Here is a 20,098-nt window from a genome sequence, read left to right as displayed (position 1 = left end):
GTTATAGCAAACATCACCATTAGTAGTGTTTAAAGGTCTCTTCCATTGCCAAAATACTGGAGGGAAAGATTTGTTCTTCTCAGTACCTTACAACCACAATTTAAGTGCACAGCCATCAACCTGTAGATCATGTGTACATGGCAACCTTTCAGAAAATATGTTGATTATTGGATGCTGTAAGTCATTAGGAGGAACAGTTGTTATATGTATCTGTTTATGAAAGATATAAGGGAATAAGTTTGATAGAGCATGATTTTAACAGGATTTAGTGTCCACTTCCTTCTCCTTTTCCCCTTCACTTTTGACACATGCATTCTCTTTGTCAATCTCCTCCTTCTTAGTCTTTCTTAATCTCTCCATATTTCCAAACCATTTAGCACATCCTTTTTATCTCTCTCAACTACACTCTCATTACCACACCTATCTCTTATTCTTTTATTACTTAGTCAATCAAAGCATCTCACTCCACATATTGTCAAACATTTCATTTCCAACATAGGCTCCTGTCACTATAGCCAGAGCTCTATGCTCCCTTCATTATAGCCTCACATCCATGCAACATGGGAACTACCATACTTTAAAACATACCCATTTTTGTCCTCTCTGATAACATTTTTCAGTGCTTTCAAAGCCTTCGTTCCCTAACGTAGCCTATGACTCACTCCCACTTCTGTAGTTCCATTTGTTGCCATGTCCATCCCAAGTATCTAAAATGCTCCACTTCCAAATTTCCTCCATTCACACTCACACCCAATTAACCTGTCCCTCTACCCTGCTTTTCTTCACATTTACTTACAGTTTCCTCTTTCATGCACTCTCCCAGACTCAGTCACCAACTTCTGGAGTTCCTTGCCCAAATCTGCTGCCAGTATTTTTTTTATCAGCAAACAGCAACTGACTCGCTTCTCAGGAGCTTTCATTCTCTACAGACTGTATACTCACCCTTCTTTCCAAGATCCTTGCATTTACCTTCCTCACCATCCCATTCATAAACAAATTTAAAAGTCATGATGACTTCTCATTTCCTTACTTCAGACCCACCTTCACCAGGAACCACTCACCCTTCTCTGTACCTGCTCACACACATGCCTTACACTCTTGATAGAGACTTCTCTTTGCTTCAGATAATATTTGGTATTAGGTAGTAGGCAACCAACGACCAGGGAGGCATATTACCAGTACTACCTGCCTGGGTATCAGGAGGGTTAGTGAGTTTTGCTTGGTGAGCTAGCGCTTTAGTGGTTGTCAAGTTGCGCTCCTCTGATATAGGTAGCTGTCTTTTCTTTCTGCTTTACTAACATGTGGATTACTGGCATTCTGTCCACAAACATACAGTCTCTCCTTGTCGTATGTAACACTTGACAACACTTAACTCATGCAGCTCATTCTTTATAACTCTAGATTTTCCTGCGGTGAGCACTATGTGCTAACCCTGCCTTTTGGCAAAATGGTAGGAGTAATAAATAGAAATAGTAAGCAGGAACATTTAGGCAGGAGCATTAGGTAGAAAAAGGTTGAAGTAGTAGGTTTTTTTTTTTTTTTTTTTTTTTTTTTTTTTTTTTTTTTTTTTTTTTTACTTTGTCGCTGTCTCCCGCGTTTGCGAGGTAGCGCAAGGAAACAGACGAAAGAAATGGCCCAACCCCCCCCCCCATACACATGTACATACACACGTCCACACACGCAAATATACATACCTACACAGCTTTCCATGGTTTACCCCAGACGCTTCACATGCCTTGCTTCAATCCACTGACAGCACGTCAACCCCTGTATACCACATGACTCCAATTCACTCTATTTCTTGCCCTCCTTTCACCCTCCTGCATGTTCAGGCCCCGATCACACAAAATCTTTTTCACTCCATTAAATAGTAGTAGTAGTAGTCTGTAGGAACATTAGGTAGGAGCCTCTGCAAACACTGCACTGGACTTGCCCTCTGCCAGTGGCCTGTAGGCTAAGAAGCAGCAGTGGCGTTCTCTAGTTATGGAGACATTATTGCCATGGCTACCCCTTTCAGGGAGTTTCAATTGGAACAGACATCACAGGTACAGACAGATAGATAAATGGCTTCTGATAGCTTTCCTCCCATCCCAGATATTTGTAAGACTTGCTGACTAATCATATATATATATATTTATAGATGGGTCATATTGGCTAACCCTATATACATTTTCTGTTTTATAATATTTGCCCTATTTTTCTTCCAGGTGTCAGAGTTTGAGACAATTAATGGCCACTACTCCATGCCTGAGGCTCTCAATAAACCTATTGAACCTGTTGCAGGAGATGGTGGTAAGAGTAATGGCACCTCTGCATCTGGTAAGTCTCTCTCTCTCTCTCTCTCTCTCTCTCTCTCTCTCTCTCTCTCTCTCTCTCTCTCTCTCTCTCTCTCTCTCTCTCTCTCTGTCTCTCTCTCTCTCTGTCTCTCTCTCTCTCTGTCTCTCTCTCTCTCTCTCTCTCTCTCTCTCTCTCTCTCTCTCTCTCTCTCTCTCTCTCTCTCTCTCTCTCTCTCTCTCTCTCGTGTGTGTGTGTGCAGAAGATGAAAGCTGGCAAGGCAGTGGGTTTAGATGGTATTGCGTTGGAATTTATTAACAAAGGAGGTGACTGTATTGTTGACTGGTTGGTAAGGTTATTTAATGTATGTAAGACTCATGGTGACATGCTTGAGGATTGGCGAAATGCTTGCATAGTGCCATTGTACAAAGGAAAAGGGGATAAAAGTGAGTGCTCAAATTACAGAGGTATAAGATTGTTGAGTATTCCTGGGAAATTATATAGGAGGGTATTGATTGAGAGAGTGAAGGCATGTACAGAGCATCAGACTGGGGAAGAGCAGTGTGGTTTCAGAAGTGGTAAAGGATGTGTGGATCAGGTGTTTGCTTTGAAGAATGTATGTGAGAAATACTTAGAAAAGCAAATGGATTTATATATAGCATTTATGGATCTGGATAAGGCATATGATAGAGTTGATAGAGATGCTCTATGGAAGGTATTAAGAATATAAGGTGTGGGAGGCAAGTTATTAGAAGCAGTGAAAAGTTTTTATCGAGGATGTAAGGCATGTGTATGTGTGGGAAGAGAGGAAAGTGATTGGTTCTCAGTGAATGTAGGTTTGCGGCAAGGGTGTGTGATGTCTTCATGGTTGTTTAATTTGTTTATGGATGGGATTGTTAGGGAGGTGAATGCAAGAGTTTTGGAAAGAGGGGCAAGTATGCAGTCAGTTGTGGATGAAAGAGCTTGGGAAGTGAGTCAGTTGTTGTTCGCTGATGATACAGCGCTGGTGGCTGATTCATGTGAGAAACTGCAGAAGCTGGTGACTGAGTTTGGTAAGGTGTGTGAAAGAAGAAAGCTGAGAGTAAATGTGAATAAGAGCAAGGTTATTAGGTACAGTAGGGTTGAGGGACAAGTCAACTGGGAGATAAGTTTGAATGGAGAAAAACTGGAGGAAGTGAAGTGTTTTAGATATCTGGGAGTGGATTTGGCAGCGGATGGAACCATGGAAGTGGAAGTGAATCATAGGGTGGGGGAAGGGGCAAAAGTTCTGGGAGCGTTAAAGAATATGTGGGAGTCGAGAACATTATCTTGGAAAGCAAAAATAGGTATGTATGAAGGAATAGTGCTTCCAACAATGTTATATGGTTGCAAGGCGTGGGCTATGGATAGAGTTGTGCGTAGGAGGGTGGATGTGCTGGAAATGAGATGTTTGAGGACAATGTGTGGTGTGAGGTGGTTTGATCGAGTAAGTAACGTAAGGGTAAGAGAGATGTGTGGAAATAAAAAGAGCGTGGTTGAGAGAGCAGAAGAGGGTGTTTTGAAATGGTTTGGGCACATGGAGAGAATGAGTGAGGAAAGATTGACCAAGAGGATATATGTGTCGGAGGTGGAGGGAACGAGGAGAAGTGGGAGACCAAATTGGAGGTGGAAAGATGGAGTGAAAAAGATTTTGTGTGATCGGGGCCTGAACATGCAGGAGGGTGAAAGGAGGGCAAGGAATAGAGTGAATTGGATCGATGTGGTATACCGGGGTTGACGTGCTGTCAGTAGATTGAATCAGGGCATGTGAAGCGTCTGGGGTAAAGCATGGAAAGCTGTGTAGGTATGTATATTTGCGTGTGTGGACGTATGTATATACATGTGTGTGGGGGTGGGTTGGGCCATTTCTTTCGTCTGTTTCCTTGCGCTACCTCGCAAACGCGGGAGACAGTGACAAAGCAAAGAAAAAAAATATATATATATTTATTTGTTTATATTTATTATACTTAATCGCTGTTTCACGAGTCAGCGAGGAAACAGACGAAGAATGGCCCAACCATCCACATACGCACATGTATATACATAAATGCCCATACACGCACATATACATGCATATACATTTTAACGTACACATGCATACACATATACAGGCATATATATGTGTATATGGATGGGGTTGTTAGGGAGGTGAATGCAAGAGTTTTGGAAAGAGGGGCAAGTATGAAGTCTGTTGGGGATGAGAGAGCTTGGTAAGTGAGTCAGTTGTTGTTCGCTGATGATACAGCACTGGTGGCTGATTCATGTGAGAAACTGCAGAAGCTGGTGACTGAGTTTGGTAAAGTGTGTGAAAGAAGAAAGTTAAGAGTAAATGTGAATAAGAGCAAGGTTATTAGGTACAGTAGGGTTGAGGGTCAATTCAATTGGGAGGTGAGTTTGAATGGAGAAAAACTGGAGGAAGTGAAGTGTTTTAGATATCTGAGAGTGTATCTGGCAGCGGATGGAACCATGGAAGTGGAAGTGGATCATAGGGTGGGGGAGGGGGTGAAAATTCTGGGAGCCTTGAAGAATGTGTGGAAGTCGAGAACATTATCTCGGAAAGCAAAAATGGGTATGTTTGAAGGAATAGTGGTTCCAACAATGTTGTATGGTTGCGAGGCGTGGACTATGGATAGAGTTGTGCGCAGGAGGATGGATGTGCTGGAAATGAGATGTTTGAGGACAATGTGTGGTGTGAGGTGGTTTGATTGAGTAAGTAACGTAAGGGTAAGAGAGATGTGTGGAAATAAAAAGAGCGTGGTTGAGAGAGCAGAAGAGGGTGTTTTGAAATGGTTTGGTCACATGGAGAGAATGAGTGAGGAAAGATTGACCAAGAGGATATATGTGTCGGAGGTGGAGGGAACGAGGAGAAGAGGGAGACCAAATTGGAGGTGGAAAGATGGAGTGAAAAAGATTTTGTGTGATCGGGGCCTGAACATGCAGGAGGGTGAAAGGAGGGCAAAGAATAGAGTGAATTGGAGCGATGTGGTGGTATACAGGGGTTGACGTGCTGTCAGTGGAGTGAATCAAGGCATGTGAAGCGTCTGGGGTAAACCATGGAAAGCTGTGTAGGTATGTATATTTGCGTGTGTGGACGTGTGTATGTACATGTGTATGGGGGGGGGGGGTTGGGCCATTTCTTTCGTCTGTTTCCTTGCGCTACCTCGCAAACGTGGGAGACAGCGACAAAGTATAAAAAAAAAAAAAAAATATATATATATATATATATATATATATATATTTTTTTTTTTTTTTTTTTTTTTTTATACTTTGTCGCTGTCTCCCGCATTTGCGAGGTAGCGCAAGGAAACAGACGAAAGAAATGGCCCAACCCCCCCCCCCATACACATGTACATACACACGTCCACACACGCAAATATACATACCTACACAGCTTTCCATGGTTTACCCCGGATGCTTCACATGCCTTGATTCAATCCACTGACAGCACGTCAACCCCTGTATACCACATCGCTCCAATTCACTCTATTCCTTGCCCTCCTTTCACCCTCCTGCATGTTCAGGCCCCGATCACACAAAATCCTTTTCACTCCATCTTTCCACCTCCAATTTGGTCTCCCTCTTCTCCTCGTTCCCTCCACCTCCGACACATATATCCTCTTGGTCAATCTTTCCTCACTCATTCTCTCCATGTACCCAAACCATTTCAAAACACCCTCTTCTGCTCTCTCAACCACGCTCTTTTTATTTCCACACATCTCTCTTACCCTTACGTTACTTACTCGATCAAACCACCTCACACCACACATTGTCCTCAAACATCTCATTTCCAGCACATCCATCCTCCTGCGCACAACTCTATCCATAGCCCACGCCTCGCAACCATACAACATTGTTGGAACCACTATTCCTTCAAACATACCCATTTTTGCTTTCCGGGATAATGTTCTCGACTTCCACACATTTTTCAAGGCTCCCAAAATTTTCGCCCCCTCCCCCACCCTATGATCCACTTCCGCTTCCATGGTTCCATCCGCTGACAGATCCACTCCCAGATATCTAAAACACTTCACTTCCTCCAGTTTTTCTCCATTCAAACTCACCTCCCATTTGACTTGACCCTCAACCCTACTGTACCTAATAACCTTGCTCTTATTCACATTTACTCTTAACTTTCTTCTTCCACACACTTTACCAAACTCCGTCACCAGCTTCTGCAGTTTCTCACATGAATCCGCCACCAGCGCTGTATCATCAGCGAACAACAACTGACTCACTTCCCAAGCTCTCTCATCCCCAACAGACTTCATACTTGCCCCTCTTTCCAAGACTCTTGCATTTACCTCCCTAACAACCCCATCCATAAACAAATTAAACAACCATGGAGACATCACACACCCCTGCCTGCAAACCTACATTCACTGAGAACCAATCACTTTCCTCTCTTCCTACACGTACACATGCCTTACATCCTCGATAAAAACTTTTCACTGCTTCTAACAACTTGCCTCCCACACCATATATTCTTAATACCTTCCACAGAGCATCTCTATCAATTCTATCATATGCCTTCTCCAGATCCATAAATGCTACATACAAATCCATTTGCTTTTCTAAGTATTTCTCGCATACATTCTTCAAAGCAAACACCTGATCCACACATCCTCTACCACTTCTGAAACCACACTGCTCTTCCCCAATCTGATGCTCTGTACATGCCTTCACCCTCTCAATCAATACTCTCCCATATAATTTACCAGGAATACTCAACAAACTTATACCTCTGTAATTTGAGCACTCACTCTTATCCCCTTTGCCTTTGTACAATGGCACTATGCACGCATTCCGCCAATCCTCAGGCACCTCACCATGAGTCATACATACATTAAATAACCTTACCAACCAGTCAACAATACAGTCACCCCCTTTTTTAATAAATTCCACTGCAATACCATCCAAACCTGCTGCCTTGCCGGCTTTCATATATATATATATATATATATATATATATATATATATATATATATATATATATATTATTTTTTTTTTTATTATACCTTGTCGCTGTCTCCCGCGTTTGCGAGGTAGCGCAAGGAAACAGACGAAAGAAATGGCCCAACCCCCCCCATACACATGTATATACATACGTCCACACACGCAAATATACATACCTACACAGCTTTCCATGGTTTACCCCAGACGCTTCACATGCCTTGATTCAATCCACTGACAGCACGTCAACCCCGGTATACCACATCGATCCAATTCACTCTATTCCTTGCCCTCCTTTCACCCTCCTGCATGTTCAGGCCCCGATCACACAAAATCTTTTTCACTCCATCTTTCCACCTCCAATTTGGTCTCCCTCTTCTCCTCGTTCCCTCCACCTCCGACACATATATCCTCATGGTCAATCTTTCCTCACTCATTCTCTCCATTTGCCAAAACCATTTCAAAACACCCTCTTCTGCTCTCTCAACCACACTCTTTTTATTTCCACACATCTCTCTTACCCTTACGTTACTTACTCGATCAAACCCCCTCACACCACACATTGTCCTCAAACATCTCATTTCCAGCACATCCATCCTCCTGCGCACAACTCTATCCATAGCCCACGCCTCACAACCATACAACATTGTTGGAACCACTATTCCTTCAAACATACCCATTTTTGCTTTCCGAGATAATGTTCTCGACTTCCACACATTCTTCAAGGCTCCCAGAATTTTCGCCCCCTCCCCCACCCTATGATCCACTTCCACTTCCATGGTTCCATCCGCTGCCAGATCCACTCCCAGATATCTAAAACACTTCACTTCCTCCAGTTTTTCTCCATTCAAACTCTCCTCCCAATTGACTTGACCCTCAACCCTACTGTACCTAATAACCTTGCTCATATTCACATTTACTCTTAACTTTCTTCTTTCACACACTTTACCAAACTCAGTCACCAGCTTCTGCAGTTTCTCACATGAATCAGCCACCAGCGCTGTATCATCAGCGAACAACAACTGACTCACTTCCCAAGCTCTCTCATCCCCAACAGACTTCATACTTGCCCCTCTTTCCAAAACTCTTGCATTCACCTCCCTAACAACCCCATCCATAAACAAATTAAACAACCATGGAGACATCACACACCCCTGCCGCAAACCTACATTCACTGAGAACCAATCACTTTCCTCTCTTCCTATACGTACACATGCCTTACATCCTCGATAAAAACTTTTCACTGCTTCTAACAACTTGCCTCCCACACCATATATTCTTAATACCTTCCACAGAGCATCTCTATCAACTCTATCATATGCCTTCTGTAGATCCATAAATGCTACATACAAATCCATTTGCTTTTCTAAGTATTTCTCACATACATTCTTCAAAGCAAACACCTGATCCACACATCCTCTACCACTACATGCCTTCACCCTCTCAATCAATACCCTCCCATATAATTTACCAGGAATACTCAACAAACTTTTACCTCTGTAATTTGAGCACTCACTCTTATCCCCTTTGCCTTTGTACAATGGCACTATGCACGCATTCCGCCAATCCTCAGGCACCTCACCATGAGTCATACATACATTAAATAACCTTACCAACCAGTCAACAATACAGTCACCCCCTTTTTTAATAAATTCCACTGCAGTACCATCCAAACCTGCTGCCTTGCCGGCTTTCATCTTCCGCAAAGCTTTTACTACCTCTTCTCTGTTTACCAAATCATTTTCCCTAACCCTCTCACTTTGCACACCACCTCGACCAAAACACCCTATATCTGCCACTCTATCATCAAACACATTCAACAAACCTTCAAAATACTCACTCCATCTCCTTCTCACATCACCACTACTTGTTATCACCTCCCCATTTGCGCCCTTCACTGAAGTTCCCATTTGCTCCCTTGTCTTACGCACTTTATTTACCTCCTTCCAGAACATCTTTTTATTCTCCCTAAAATTTAATGATACTCTCTCACCCCAACTCTCATTTGCCCTTTTTTTCACCTCTTGCACCTTTCTCTTGACATCCTGTCTCTTTCTTTTATACATCTCCCACTCAATTGCATTTTTTCCCTGCAAAAATCGTCCAAATGCCTCTCTCTTCTCTTTCACTAATACTCTTACTTCTTCATCCCACCACTCACTACCCTTTCTAATCAACCCACCTCCCACTCTTCTCATGCCACAAGCATCTTTTGCGCAATCCATCACTGATTCCCTAAATACATCCCATTCCTCCCCCACTCCCCTTACTTCCATTGTTCTCACCTTTTTCCATTCTGTACTCAGTCTCTCCTGATACTTCCTCACACAAGTCTCCTTCCCAAGCTCACTTACTCTCACCACCCTCTTCACCCCAACATTCACTCTTCTTTTCTGAAAACCCATACAAATCTTCACCTTAGCCTCCACAAGATAATGATCAGACATCCTTCCAGTTGCACCTCTCAGCACATTAACATCCAAAAGTCTCTCTTTTGCGCGCCTGTCAATTAACACGTAATCCAATAACGCTCTCTGGCCATCTCTCCTACTTACATAAGTATACTTATGTATATCTCGCTTTTTAAACCAGGTATTCCCAATCATCAGTCCTTTTTCAGCACATAAATCTACAAGCTCTTCACCATTTCCATTTACAACACTGAACACCCCATGTATACCAATTATTCCCTCAACTGCCACATTACTCACCTTTGCATTCAAATCACCCATCACTATAACCCGGTCTCATGCATCAAAACCACTAACACACTCATTCAGCTGCTCCCAAATCACTTACCTCTCATGATCTTTCTTCTCATGCCCAGGTGCATATGCACCAATAATCACCCATCTCTCTCCATCAACTTTCAGTTTTACCCATATTAATCGAGAATTTACTTTCTTACATTCTATCACATACTCCCACAACTCCTATATTATTCCTGGGGATAGGGGATTAAGAATACTTCCCACGTTTTCCCTGCGTGTCGTAGAAGGCGACTCAAAGGGGAGGGAGTGGAGGACTGGAAATCCTCCCCTATCGTTTTTTTTTTTAATTTTCCAAAAGAAGAAACAGAGTGGGGCCAGGTGAGGATATTCCAAAAAAGGCCCAGTCCTCTGTTCTTAATGCTACCTCGCTAACGCGGGAAATGGCGAATAGTTTAAAAGAGAAAAAGGAATAGAGTGATTTGGAGCGATGTGGTATGCCGGGGTTGACGTGCTGTCAGTGGATTGAATCAAGGCATGTGAAGCGTCTGGGGTAAACCATGGAAAGCTGTGTAGGTATGTATATTTGCGTGTGTGGACGTATGTATATACATGTGTATGGGGCGGGGTTGGGCCATTTCTTTCGTCTGTTACCTTGCGCTACCTCGCAAACGCGGGAGACAGCGACAAAGTATGATAAAAAAAAATAAAAATATATATATATATATACTGAGTTTGGTAAAGTGTGTGAAAAGAGAAAGTTAAGAGTAAATATGAATAAGAGCAAGGTAATTAGGTACAGTAGGGTTGAGGGTCAAGTCAGTTGGGAGGTGAGTTTGAATGGAGAAAAACTGGAGGAAGTGAAGTGTTTTAGATATCTGGGAGTGGATCTGGCAGTGGATGGAACCATGGAAGCGGAAGTGGATCATAGGGTGGGGGAGGGGGCGAAAATTCTGGGAGCCTTGAAGAATGTGTGGAAGTCGAGAACATTATCTCGGAAAGCAAAAATGGGTATGTTTGAAGGAATAGTGGTTCCAACAATGTTGTATGGTTGCGAGGCATGGGCTATGGCTAGAGTTGTACGCAGGAGGATGGATGTGCTGGAAATGAGATGTTTGAGGACAATGTGTGGTGTGAGGTGGTTTGATCGAGTAAGTAACGTAAGGGTAAGAGAGATGTGTGGAAATAAAAAGAGCGTGGTTGAGAGAGCAGAAGAGGGTGTTTTGAAATGGTTTGGGCACATGGAGAGAATGAGTGAGGAAAGATTGACCAAGAGGATATATATGTGTCGGAGGTGGAGGGAACGAGGAGAAGAGGGAGACCAAATTGGAGGTGGAAAGATGGAGTGAAAAAGATTTTGTGTGATCGGGGCCTGAACATGCAGGAGGGTGAAAGGAGGGCAAGGAATAGAGTGAATTGGAGCGATGTGGAATACCGGGGTTGACGTGCTGTCAGTGGATTGAATCAAGGCATGTGAAGCGTCTGGGGTAAACCATGGAAAGCTGTGTAGGTATGTATATTTGCGTGTGTGGACGTATGTATATACATGTGTATGGGGGTGGGTTGGGCCATTTCTTTCGTCTGTTTCCTTGCGCTACCTCGCAAACGCGGGAGACAGCGACAAAGCAAAAAATAAAATATATATATATATATATATATATATATATATATATATATATATATATAAAGTTGATGGAGAGAGATGGGTGATTATTGGTGCATATGCACCTGGGCATGAGAAGAAAGATCATGAGAGGCAAGTGTTTTGGGAGCAGCTGAATGAGTGTGTTAGTGGTTTTGATGCACGAGACCAGGTTATAGTGATGGGTGATTTGAATGCAAAGGTGAGTAATGTGGCAGTTGAGGGAATAATTGGTATACATGGGGTGTTCAGTGTTGTAAATGGAAATGGTGAAGAGCTTGTAGATTTATGTGCTGGAAAAGGACTAGTGATTGGGAATACCTAGTTTAAAAAGTGAGATATATGTAAGTATATGCATGTAAGTAGGAGAGATGGCCAGAGAGCGTTATTGGATTATGTGTTAATTGACAGGCGCGCGAAAGAGAGACTTTTGGATGTAAATATGCTGAGAGGTGCAACTAGAGGGATGTCTGATCATTATCTTGTGGAGGCTAAGGTGAAGATTTGTATGGGTTTTCAGAAAAGAAGAGTGAATCTTAGGGTGAAGAGGGTGGTGAGAGTAAGTGAGCTTGGGAAGGAGACTTGTGTGAGGAAGTACCAGGAGAGACTGAGTACAGAATGGAAAAAGGTGAGAACAATGGAAGTAAGGGGAGTGGGGGAGGAATGGGATGTATTTAGGGAATCGGTGATGGATTGCGCAAAAGATGCTTGTGGCATGAGAAGAGTGGGAGGTGGGTTGATTAGAAAGGGTTGTGAGTGGTGAGATGAAGAAGTAAGATTATTAGTGAAAGAGAAGAGAGAGGCATTTGGACGATTTTTGCAGGGAAAAAATGCAATTGAGTGGGAGATGTATAAAAGAAAGAGACAGGGGGTCAAGAGAAAGGTGCAAGAGATGAAAAAGAGGGCAAATGAGAGTTGGTGTGAGAGCGTATCATTAAATTTTAGGGAGAATAAAAAGATGTTCTGGAAGGAGGTAAATAAAGTGCATAAGACAAGGGAGCAAATGGGAACTTCAGTGAAGGGCGCAAATGGGGAGGTGATAACAAGTAGTGGTGATGTGAGAAGGAGATGGAGTGAGTATTTTGAAGGTTTGTTGAATGTGTTTGATGATAGAGTGGCAGATATAGGGTGTTTTGGTCGAGGTGGTGTGCCAAGTGAGAGGGTTAGGGAAAATGATTTGGTAAACAGAGAAGAGGTAGTAAAAGCTTTGCGGAAGATGAAAGCCGGCAAGGCAGCAGGTTTGGATGGTATTGCAGTGGAATTTATTAAAAAAGGGGGTGACTGTATTATTGACTGGTTGGTAAGGTTATTTAATGTATGTATGACTCATGGTGAGGTGCCTGAGGATTGGCGGAATGCGTGCATAGTGCCATTGTACAAAGGCAAAGGGGATAAGAGTGAGTGCTCAAATTACAGAGGTATAAGTTTGTTGAGTATTCCTGATAAATTATATGGGAGGGTATTGATTGAGAGGGTGAAGGCATGTACAGAGCATCAGATTGGGGAAGAGCAGTGTGGTTTCAGAAGTGGTAGAGGGTGTGTGGATCAGGTGTTTGCTTTGAAGAATGTATGTGAGAAATACTTAGAAAAGCAAATGGATTTGTATGTAGCATTTATGGATCTGCAGAAGGCATATGATAGAGTTGATAGAGATGCTCTGTGGAAGGTATTAAGAATATATGGTGTGGGAGGCAATTTGTTAGAAGCAGTGAAAAGTTTTTATCGAGGATGTAAGGCATGTGTACGTGTAGGAAGAGAGGAAAGTGATTGGTTCTCAGTGAATATAGGTTTGTGGCAGGGGTGTGTGATGTCTCCATGGTTGTTTAATTTGTTTATGGATGGGGTTGTTAGGGAGGTGAATGCAAGAGTTTTGGAAAGAGCGGCAAGTATGAAGTCTGTTGGGATGAGAGAGCTTGGGAAGTGAGTCAGTTGTTGTTCGCTGATGATACAGCGCTGGTGGGTGATTCATGTGAGAAACTGCAGAAGCTGGTGACTGAGTTTGGTAAAGTGTGTGAAAGAAGAAAGTTAAGAGTAAATGTGAATAAGAGCAAGGTTATTAGGTACAGTAGGGTTGAGGGTCAAGTCAATTGGGAGGTAAGTTTGAATGGAGAAAAACTGGAGGAAGTGAAGTGTTTTAGATATCTGGGAGTGGATCTGGCAGCGGATGGAACCATGGTAGCGGAAGTGGATCATAGGGTGGGGTAGGGGCGAAAATCCTGGGAGCCTTGAAGAATGTGTGGAAGTCGAGAACATTATCTCGGAAAGCAAAAATGGGTATGTTTGAAGAATAGTGGTTCCAACAATGTTGTATGGTTGCGAGGCGTGGGCTATGGATAGAGTTGTGCGCAGGAGGATGGATGTGCTGGAAATGAGATGTTTGAGGACAATGTGTGGTGTGAGGTGGTTTGATCGGGTAAGTAACGTAAGGGTAAGAGATGTGTGGAAATAAAAAGAGCGTGGTTGAGAGAGCAGAAGAGGGTGTTTTGAAATGGTTTGGGCACATGGAGAGAATGAGTGAGGAAAGATTGACCAAGAGGATATATGTGTCGGAGGTGGAGGGAACGAGGAGAAGTGGGAGACCAAATTGGAGGTGGAAAGATGGAGTGAAAAAGATTTTGTGTGATCGTGGCCTGAACATGCAGGAGGGTGAAAGGAGGGCAAGGAATAGAGTGAATGGGATCGATATGGTATACCGGGGTTGACATGCTGTCGGTGGATCGAATCAGGTCATGTGAAGCGTCTGGGGTAAACCATGGAAAGCTGTGTAGGTATGTATATTTGCATGTGTGTACGTATGTATATACATGTGTATGGGGGTGGGTTGGGCCATTTCTTTCGTCTGTTTCCTTGCGCTACCTCGTAAACGCGGGAGACAGCGACAAAGCAAAAAAAAATATATTTTTTTTTTTTTTTCTTTTGTCGCTGTCTCCCGCGTTTGCGAGGTAGCGCAAGGAAACAGACGAAAGAAATGGCCCAACCCACCCCCATACACATGTATATACATACGTCCACACACGCAAATATACATACCTACACAGCTTTCCATGGTTTACCCCAGACGCTTCACATGCCCCGATTCAATCCACTGACAGCACGTCAACCTCGGTATATATATATATATATATATATATATATATATATATATATATATATATATATATATTTTTTTTTTTCAAACTATTCGCCATTTCCCGCATTAGCGAGGTAGCGTTAAGAACAGAGAACTGGGCCACTGAGGGAATATCCTCACGTGGCCCCCTTCTCTGTTCCTTCTTTTGGAAAATTAAAAAAAATTGAGAGGGGAGGATTTCCAGCCCCCCGCTCCCTCCCCTTTTAGTCGCCTTCTATGACACGCAGGGAATACGTGGGAAGTATTCTTTCTCCCCTATCCCCAGGGATATATATATATATATATATATATATATATATATATATATATTTTGTTTATATAGAAGAAAGCTGAGAGTAAATGTAAATAAGAGCAAGGTTATTACGTACAGTAGGGTTGATGGACAAGTCAATTGGGAGGTAAGTTTGAATGGAGAAAAACTGGAGGAAGTGAAGTGTTTTAGATATCTGGGAGTGGATTTGGCAGCGGATGGAACCATGGAAGCGGAAGTGAATCATAAGGTGGGGGAGGGGGCAAAAGTTCTAGGAGCATTGAAGAATGTGTGGAAGTCGAGGACATTATCTCGGAAAGCAGAATGGGTATGTTTGAAGGAATAGTGGTTCCAACAATGTTATATGGTTGCGAGGCATGGGCTATAGAGAGTTTTGCGGAGGAGGTTGGGTGTGCTGGAAATGAGATGTTTGAGGACAATATGTGGTGTGAGGTGGTTTGATTGAGTAAGTAATAATAGGGTAAGAGAGATGTGTGGTAATAAAAAGAGTGGTTGAGAGCAGAAGAGGGTGTTTTGAAATGGTTTGGTCACATGGAGAGAATGAGTGAGGAAAGATTGACCAAGAGGATATATGTGTCAGAGGTGGAGGAAACGAGAAGTGGGAGTCCAAATTTGAGGTGGAAAGATGGAGTGAAAAAGATTTTGAGTGATCGGGGCCTGAACATGCAAGAGGGTGAAAGGCGTGCAAGGAATAGAGTGAATTGGAATGATGTGGTATACCGGGGTCAATGTGCTGTCAGTGGATTGAACCAGGCATGTGAAGCGTCTGGGGTAAACCATGGAAAGTTGTGTGGGGCCTGGATGTGGAAAAGGAGCTGTGGTTTCGGTGCATTATTACATGACAGCTAGAGACTTAGTGTGAACGAATGGGGCCTTTGTTTTAATAGCGCTACCTCGCGCACATGAAGGGGAGGGGGTTGTTATTTCATGTGTGGCGGGGTGGCGATGGGAATGAATAAAGGCAGACAGTATGAATTATGTACATGTGTATATATGTATATGTCTGTTTGTATATATATGTATACGTTGAGATGTATAGGTATGTATAATTTTTTACAGGCACTCCAGCGACAAGTGTGACACCTTCTCCTGCTCCATCAATTAAGGGAGAGGTTGAGGACAAAGATGATGAGAAAAAAGAGGATAAAGACAAGACAGAAGAGAAGGAGAAAGCTGATGAGAAGGAGAATGAAAAGCAAGGGGGAACAGAGAAGGAAGAAACAAAAGAGAAAGAGAATACAGAAGTAGAGAAGGCAAGCAGAAATTTATTTTTAATTCTCTCGAATTTGTATATACTGAAGCAGTAAAAGTATAATTGAAGTGGTATCTCTAGAATATAAGCTCATGCACCATTTAGATGGCTTGGAGCTTTTAAACTATCAGTATTAGAATCCTCTTGATGGAAGTATATTTACAATGATTCTTGTTTTATGAACTATTGGATTTTGAATTTTTTATAAAAATTCTAATTTCCCAGATTGTGGGATCTAGTGCTTTCAAAAGTTAGGGAATGGGTGTGAGCAAATGCAGCATTTCTGTATCTGTTCCTGGCCTTTCTTTGCTATGTAGGAAACAGCAAACAAGCATGAACATTTTTTCATGCTTGTTTGCCATTTCCCATGTTAGTGAGGTAGCTGTTGTTTGTATTGTATCAAAACTACGTCCACTTATCCACAACCATCTGCTTCGTGTAACTTAATTAATTCCATTGCAAGCATGTTGCCCACTGTATACCGCTGTGCTCCATTTCACTGTATCTCGTGCATGCCTTTCACCCTCCTACCAAGCACTCAAATTATTTTTCACTATATCCTTCCATCTTCAATTTGATCTCCCCTTTTCCTTGTCTCCTCCTCTTCTGACTTACATATCTCCTTTTTTCAACCTCTTCTTACTCATTCTCTCCATATTTCCAAACCATTTCAGCACACCCTCTTGAGCTTTCTCAACCACACCTCTCTCTTACCCTGTTCTTTCTTACTTGATCAAACCACCTCACATCGCATACTTTCTGCAAACATATCATTTCCAGCACTTTTACCTTCATATACACATCCTCATGTGTATCCCATGCCTCACATCCTGTACATATAGTGTAAGATGTCAGTTGGCAGTACTCCTCATTCAAACATGCCTGTTTTCCCTATCCCAGATAATGACCACACACTCCTACCATTCATTGGTTCTTTCAGAACTTTTGCTTCCTCACCCACCTTATGACTCTCCTATTTCTGTGGTTCCATTTTCTATCATGTCCACTCTCAGTTATCTAAAACATTTTACTTCCAAATTTTCTCCATTCACACACAAAAATGTTGGGGGGGGGGTGTCATTTAATAGGATTGATAGTGGGTGGCTGGAAATCTTCCCTTCCTGTATTCCTTTCCAAACGAAGGAACAGAGGAAGAGCGAATCGAGGATTTTCTATTTTTCTGAAAGTCTCAATCATCTGTTCTGGAAGCTGTCTCAATCACTTGGGAAATGGTGAACATGTGAAGATGGTGCCAGAAAGAGATGAAGAAAGGCCGCATCTGCTCTCATTCATCCTCTAGCTGTCATGTGTAATGTATCTAAACCACAGCTCTTTATCCATAACCAGGTCCCATATACCTTTCCATGATTTATCCTGGATACTTCACATACCCTGGTTCAGTCTGTTGACATCACTTTGAACTCAGTATGCCTCATTGTTCAAGTTCATTGTATCCCGTGCATGCCTTTCACCCTCCAATATGTTAAGGCTGCGATTGTTCAAAATCTCTTTCACTTCCATCTCCCAGTCTAGTCTTCCAGTTCTTCTTTTTCCCACCACTTCTGACATGTATAGCCTCTTTGTCTCTCCATGCATTCTCTCCATTTGTCTGGACCATTTCAACATGCCCACTTCTGCTCTCTCAGCCACACTTTTTATTACCACACATCTGAAGTTCAACAGTTATGGAGACTCTTTTACCATGGCCACCCCTTTAGGGAGTTCCCAAAGTGAATGGGCATCAGAGAGACAAAATACGACGCCTCCCTCTTACTCTTTCATTACTTACTTGATCAAATCACTTCACACCACATACTGTCCTCAAACATTTCATTTCCAATACACCCATCCTCCTCCATACTACCTTACTGCCTTATATATATACCATGCCATGCATATATATTTATTTATTTATTTATTATACTTGATCACCATTTCCCACATCAGCGAGATAGTGCCAAGAAACTGACGAAGAATGGCCCATCCACCCACATACACACATATATTTTTTTTTTTTTTTTTTTTTTTATACTTTGTCGCTGTCTCCCGCGTTTGCGAGGTAGCGCGAGGAAACAGACGAAAGAAATGGCCCAACCCCCATACACACGTACATACACACGTCCACACACGCAAATATACATACCTACACAGCTTTCCATGGTTTACCCCAGACGCTTCACATGCCTTGATTCAATCCACTGACAGCACGTCAACCCCTGTATACCACATCGCTCCAATTCACTCTATTCCTTGCCCTCCTTTCACCCTCCTGCATGTTCAGGCCCCGATCACACAAAATCTTTTTCACTCCATCTTTCCACCTCCAATTTGGTCTCCCTCTTCTCCTCGTTCCCTCCACCTCCGACACATATATCCTCTTGGTCAATCTTTCCTCACTCATTCTCTCCATGTGCCCAAACCATTTCAAAACACCCTCTTCTGCTCTCTCAACCACGCTCTTTTTATTTCCACACATCTCTCTTACCCTTACGTTACTTACTCGATCAAACCACCTCACACCACACATTGTCCTCAAACATCTCATTTCCAGCACATCCATCCTCCTACGCACAACTCTATCCATAGCCCACGCCTCGCAACCATACAACATTGTTGGAACCACTATTCCTTCAAGCATGCCCATACATGCACTTATACATACATATGCAAATCAACATATACACATTCATACACACATATACATATGTACATATCCATACTTGTTTGCCTTCATCCATTCCTGGCACTACCCTGTCCCACAGGAAACAACATTGCTATCCCCAGCTTCAGTGAGACAGCACCAGCAAAACAGACAAAAATGGTCACGTTTGCTCACACTTAACCTCCAGCTGTCATGTGTAATGCACCAAAACCACAGCTCCCTATCCACATCCAAACCCCACAGACCTTTCAATGGTTTACCCCAGACAATTCACATGCCCAGTTTCAGTCCATTGACAGCAGAATGACTCCTGTATACCACATCGTTCCAGTTCACTCTGTTCCTTGCACACCTCTCACTCTCCTGTATGTCCTGGCCCCAGTTGCTCAAAATCTTTTTCACTCCATCCTTCTACCTCCACTTTGGTGTCATGCTTCTTGTTCCCTCCACCTCTGACACATATATCCTCTTTGTCAACTTTTCCTCACTTGTTCTCTCCACATGTCCAAACCTTTTCAACACACTCTCATCTGCTCTCTCAACCAGTCTCTTTTTATTTCCACACCTTTCTTACTCTTTCATTACTTACTCATTCAAACTGCCTCACACCACATATTGTCCTTAAACATTTCATTTCCAACGCTTACACCCTCCTTTGTACAACCCTATCTATAAGCTATGCCTCGCAACCATATGATATTGTTGGAGCTACTGTTTCTTCAAACATACTCATTTTTGGCCTACGTAATGTGCCGTCTTTCCTTCTATTCTTCATCACTCCCAGAACTTTGTTCCCCTCCCCCACCCTATGACTCACTTTTGCTTTGATGGTTCTGTTCATTGCCATGTCAGCTCATAGGTAACTGAAACACTTCACTTCTCCAATTTTTCTCCATTCAAACTCATTCCAATTAACTTGTCCCTCAACCCTGTCAAACATGAACTTTTTTTTTTTTTTTTTTTTTTTTTTTTTTTTTTATACTTTGTCGCTGTCTCCCGCGTTTGCGAGGTAGCGCGAGGAAACAGACGAAAGAAATGGCCCAACCCCCATACACACGTACATACACACGTCCACACACGCAAATATACATACCTACACAGCTTTCCATGGTTTACCCCAGATGCTTCACATGCCTTGATTCAATCCACTGACAGCACGTCAACCCCTGTATACCACATCGCTCCAATTCA

General features: G+C 42.7%; 1 protein-coding gene across 1 annotated transcript in view; it reads left to right on the top strand.

Moving 5' to 3' along the window:
• The window catches only part of Mi-2 (chromodomain-helicase-DNA-binding protein Mi-2 homolog), a 238,028-nt gene that overhangs the window by 145,053 nt on the left and 72,877 nt on the right, over positions 1 to 20,098 (top strand). The window contains exons 27-28 of the mRNA XM_071692638.1: positions 2,208 to 2,319; positions 16,053 to 16,246. Of these exons, the coding sequence (XP_071548739.1) occupies positions 2,208 to 2,319; positions 16,053 to 16,246 (306 nt within the window). The remainder of the gene's footprint in view (positions 1 to 2,207; positions 2,320 to 16,052; positions 16,247 to 20,098) is intronic.

The sequence above is a fragment of the Panulirus ornatus genome, chromosome 53 (genome assembly GCF_036320965.1).
Source record: "Panulirus ornatus isolate Po-2019 chromosome 53, ASM3632096v1, whole genome shotgun sequence".
Classification (NCBI taxonomy): Eukaryota; Metazoa; Arthropoda; class Malacostraca; order Decapoda; family Palinuridae; genus Panulirus; species Panulirus ornatus.
This window is presented reverse-complemented; position numbering and strand designations above follow the sequence as displayed.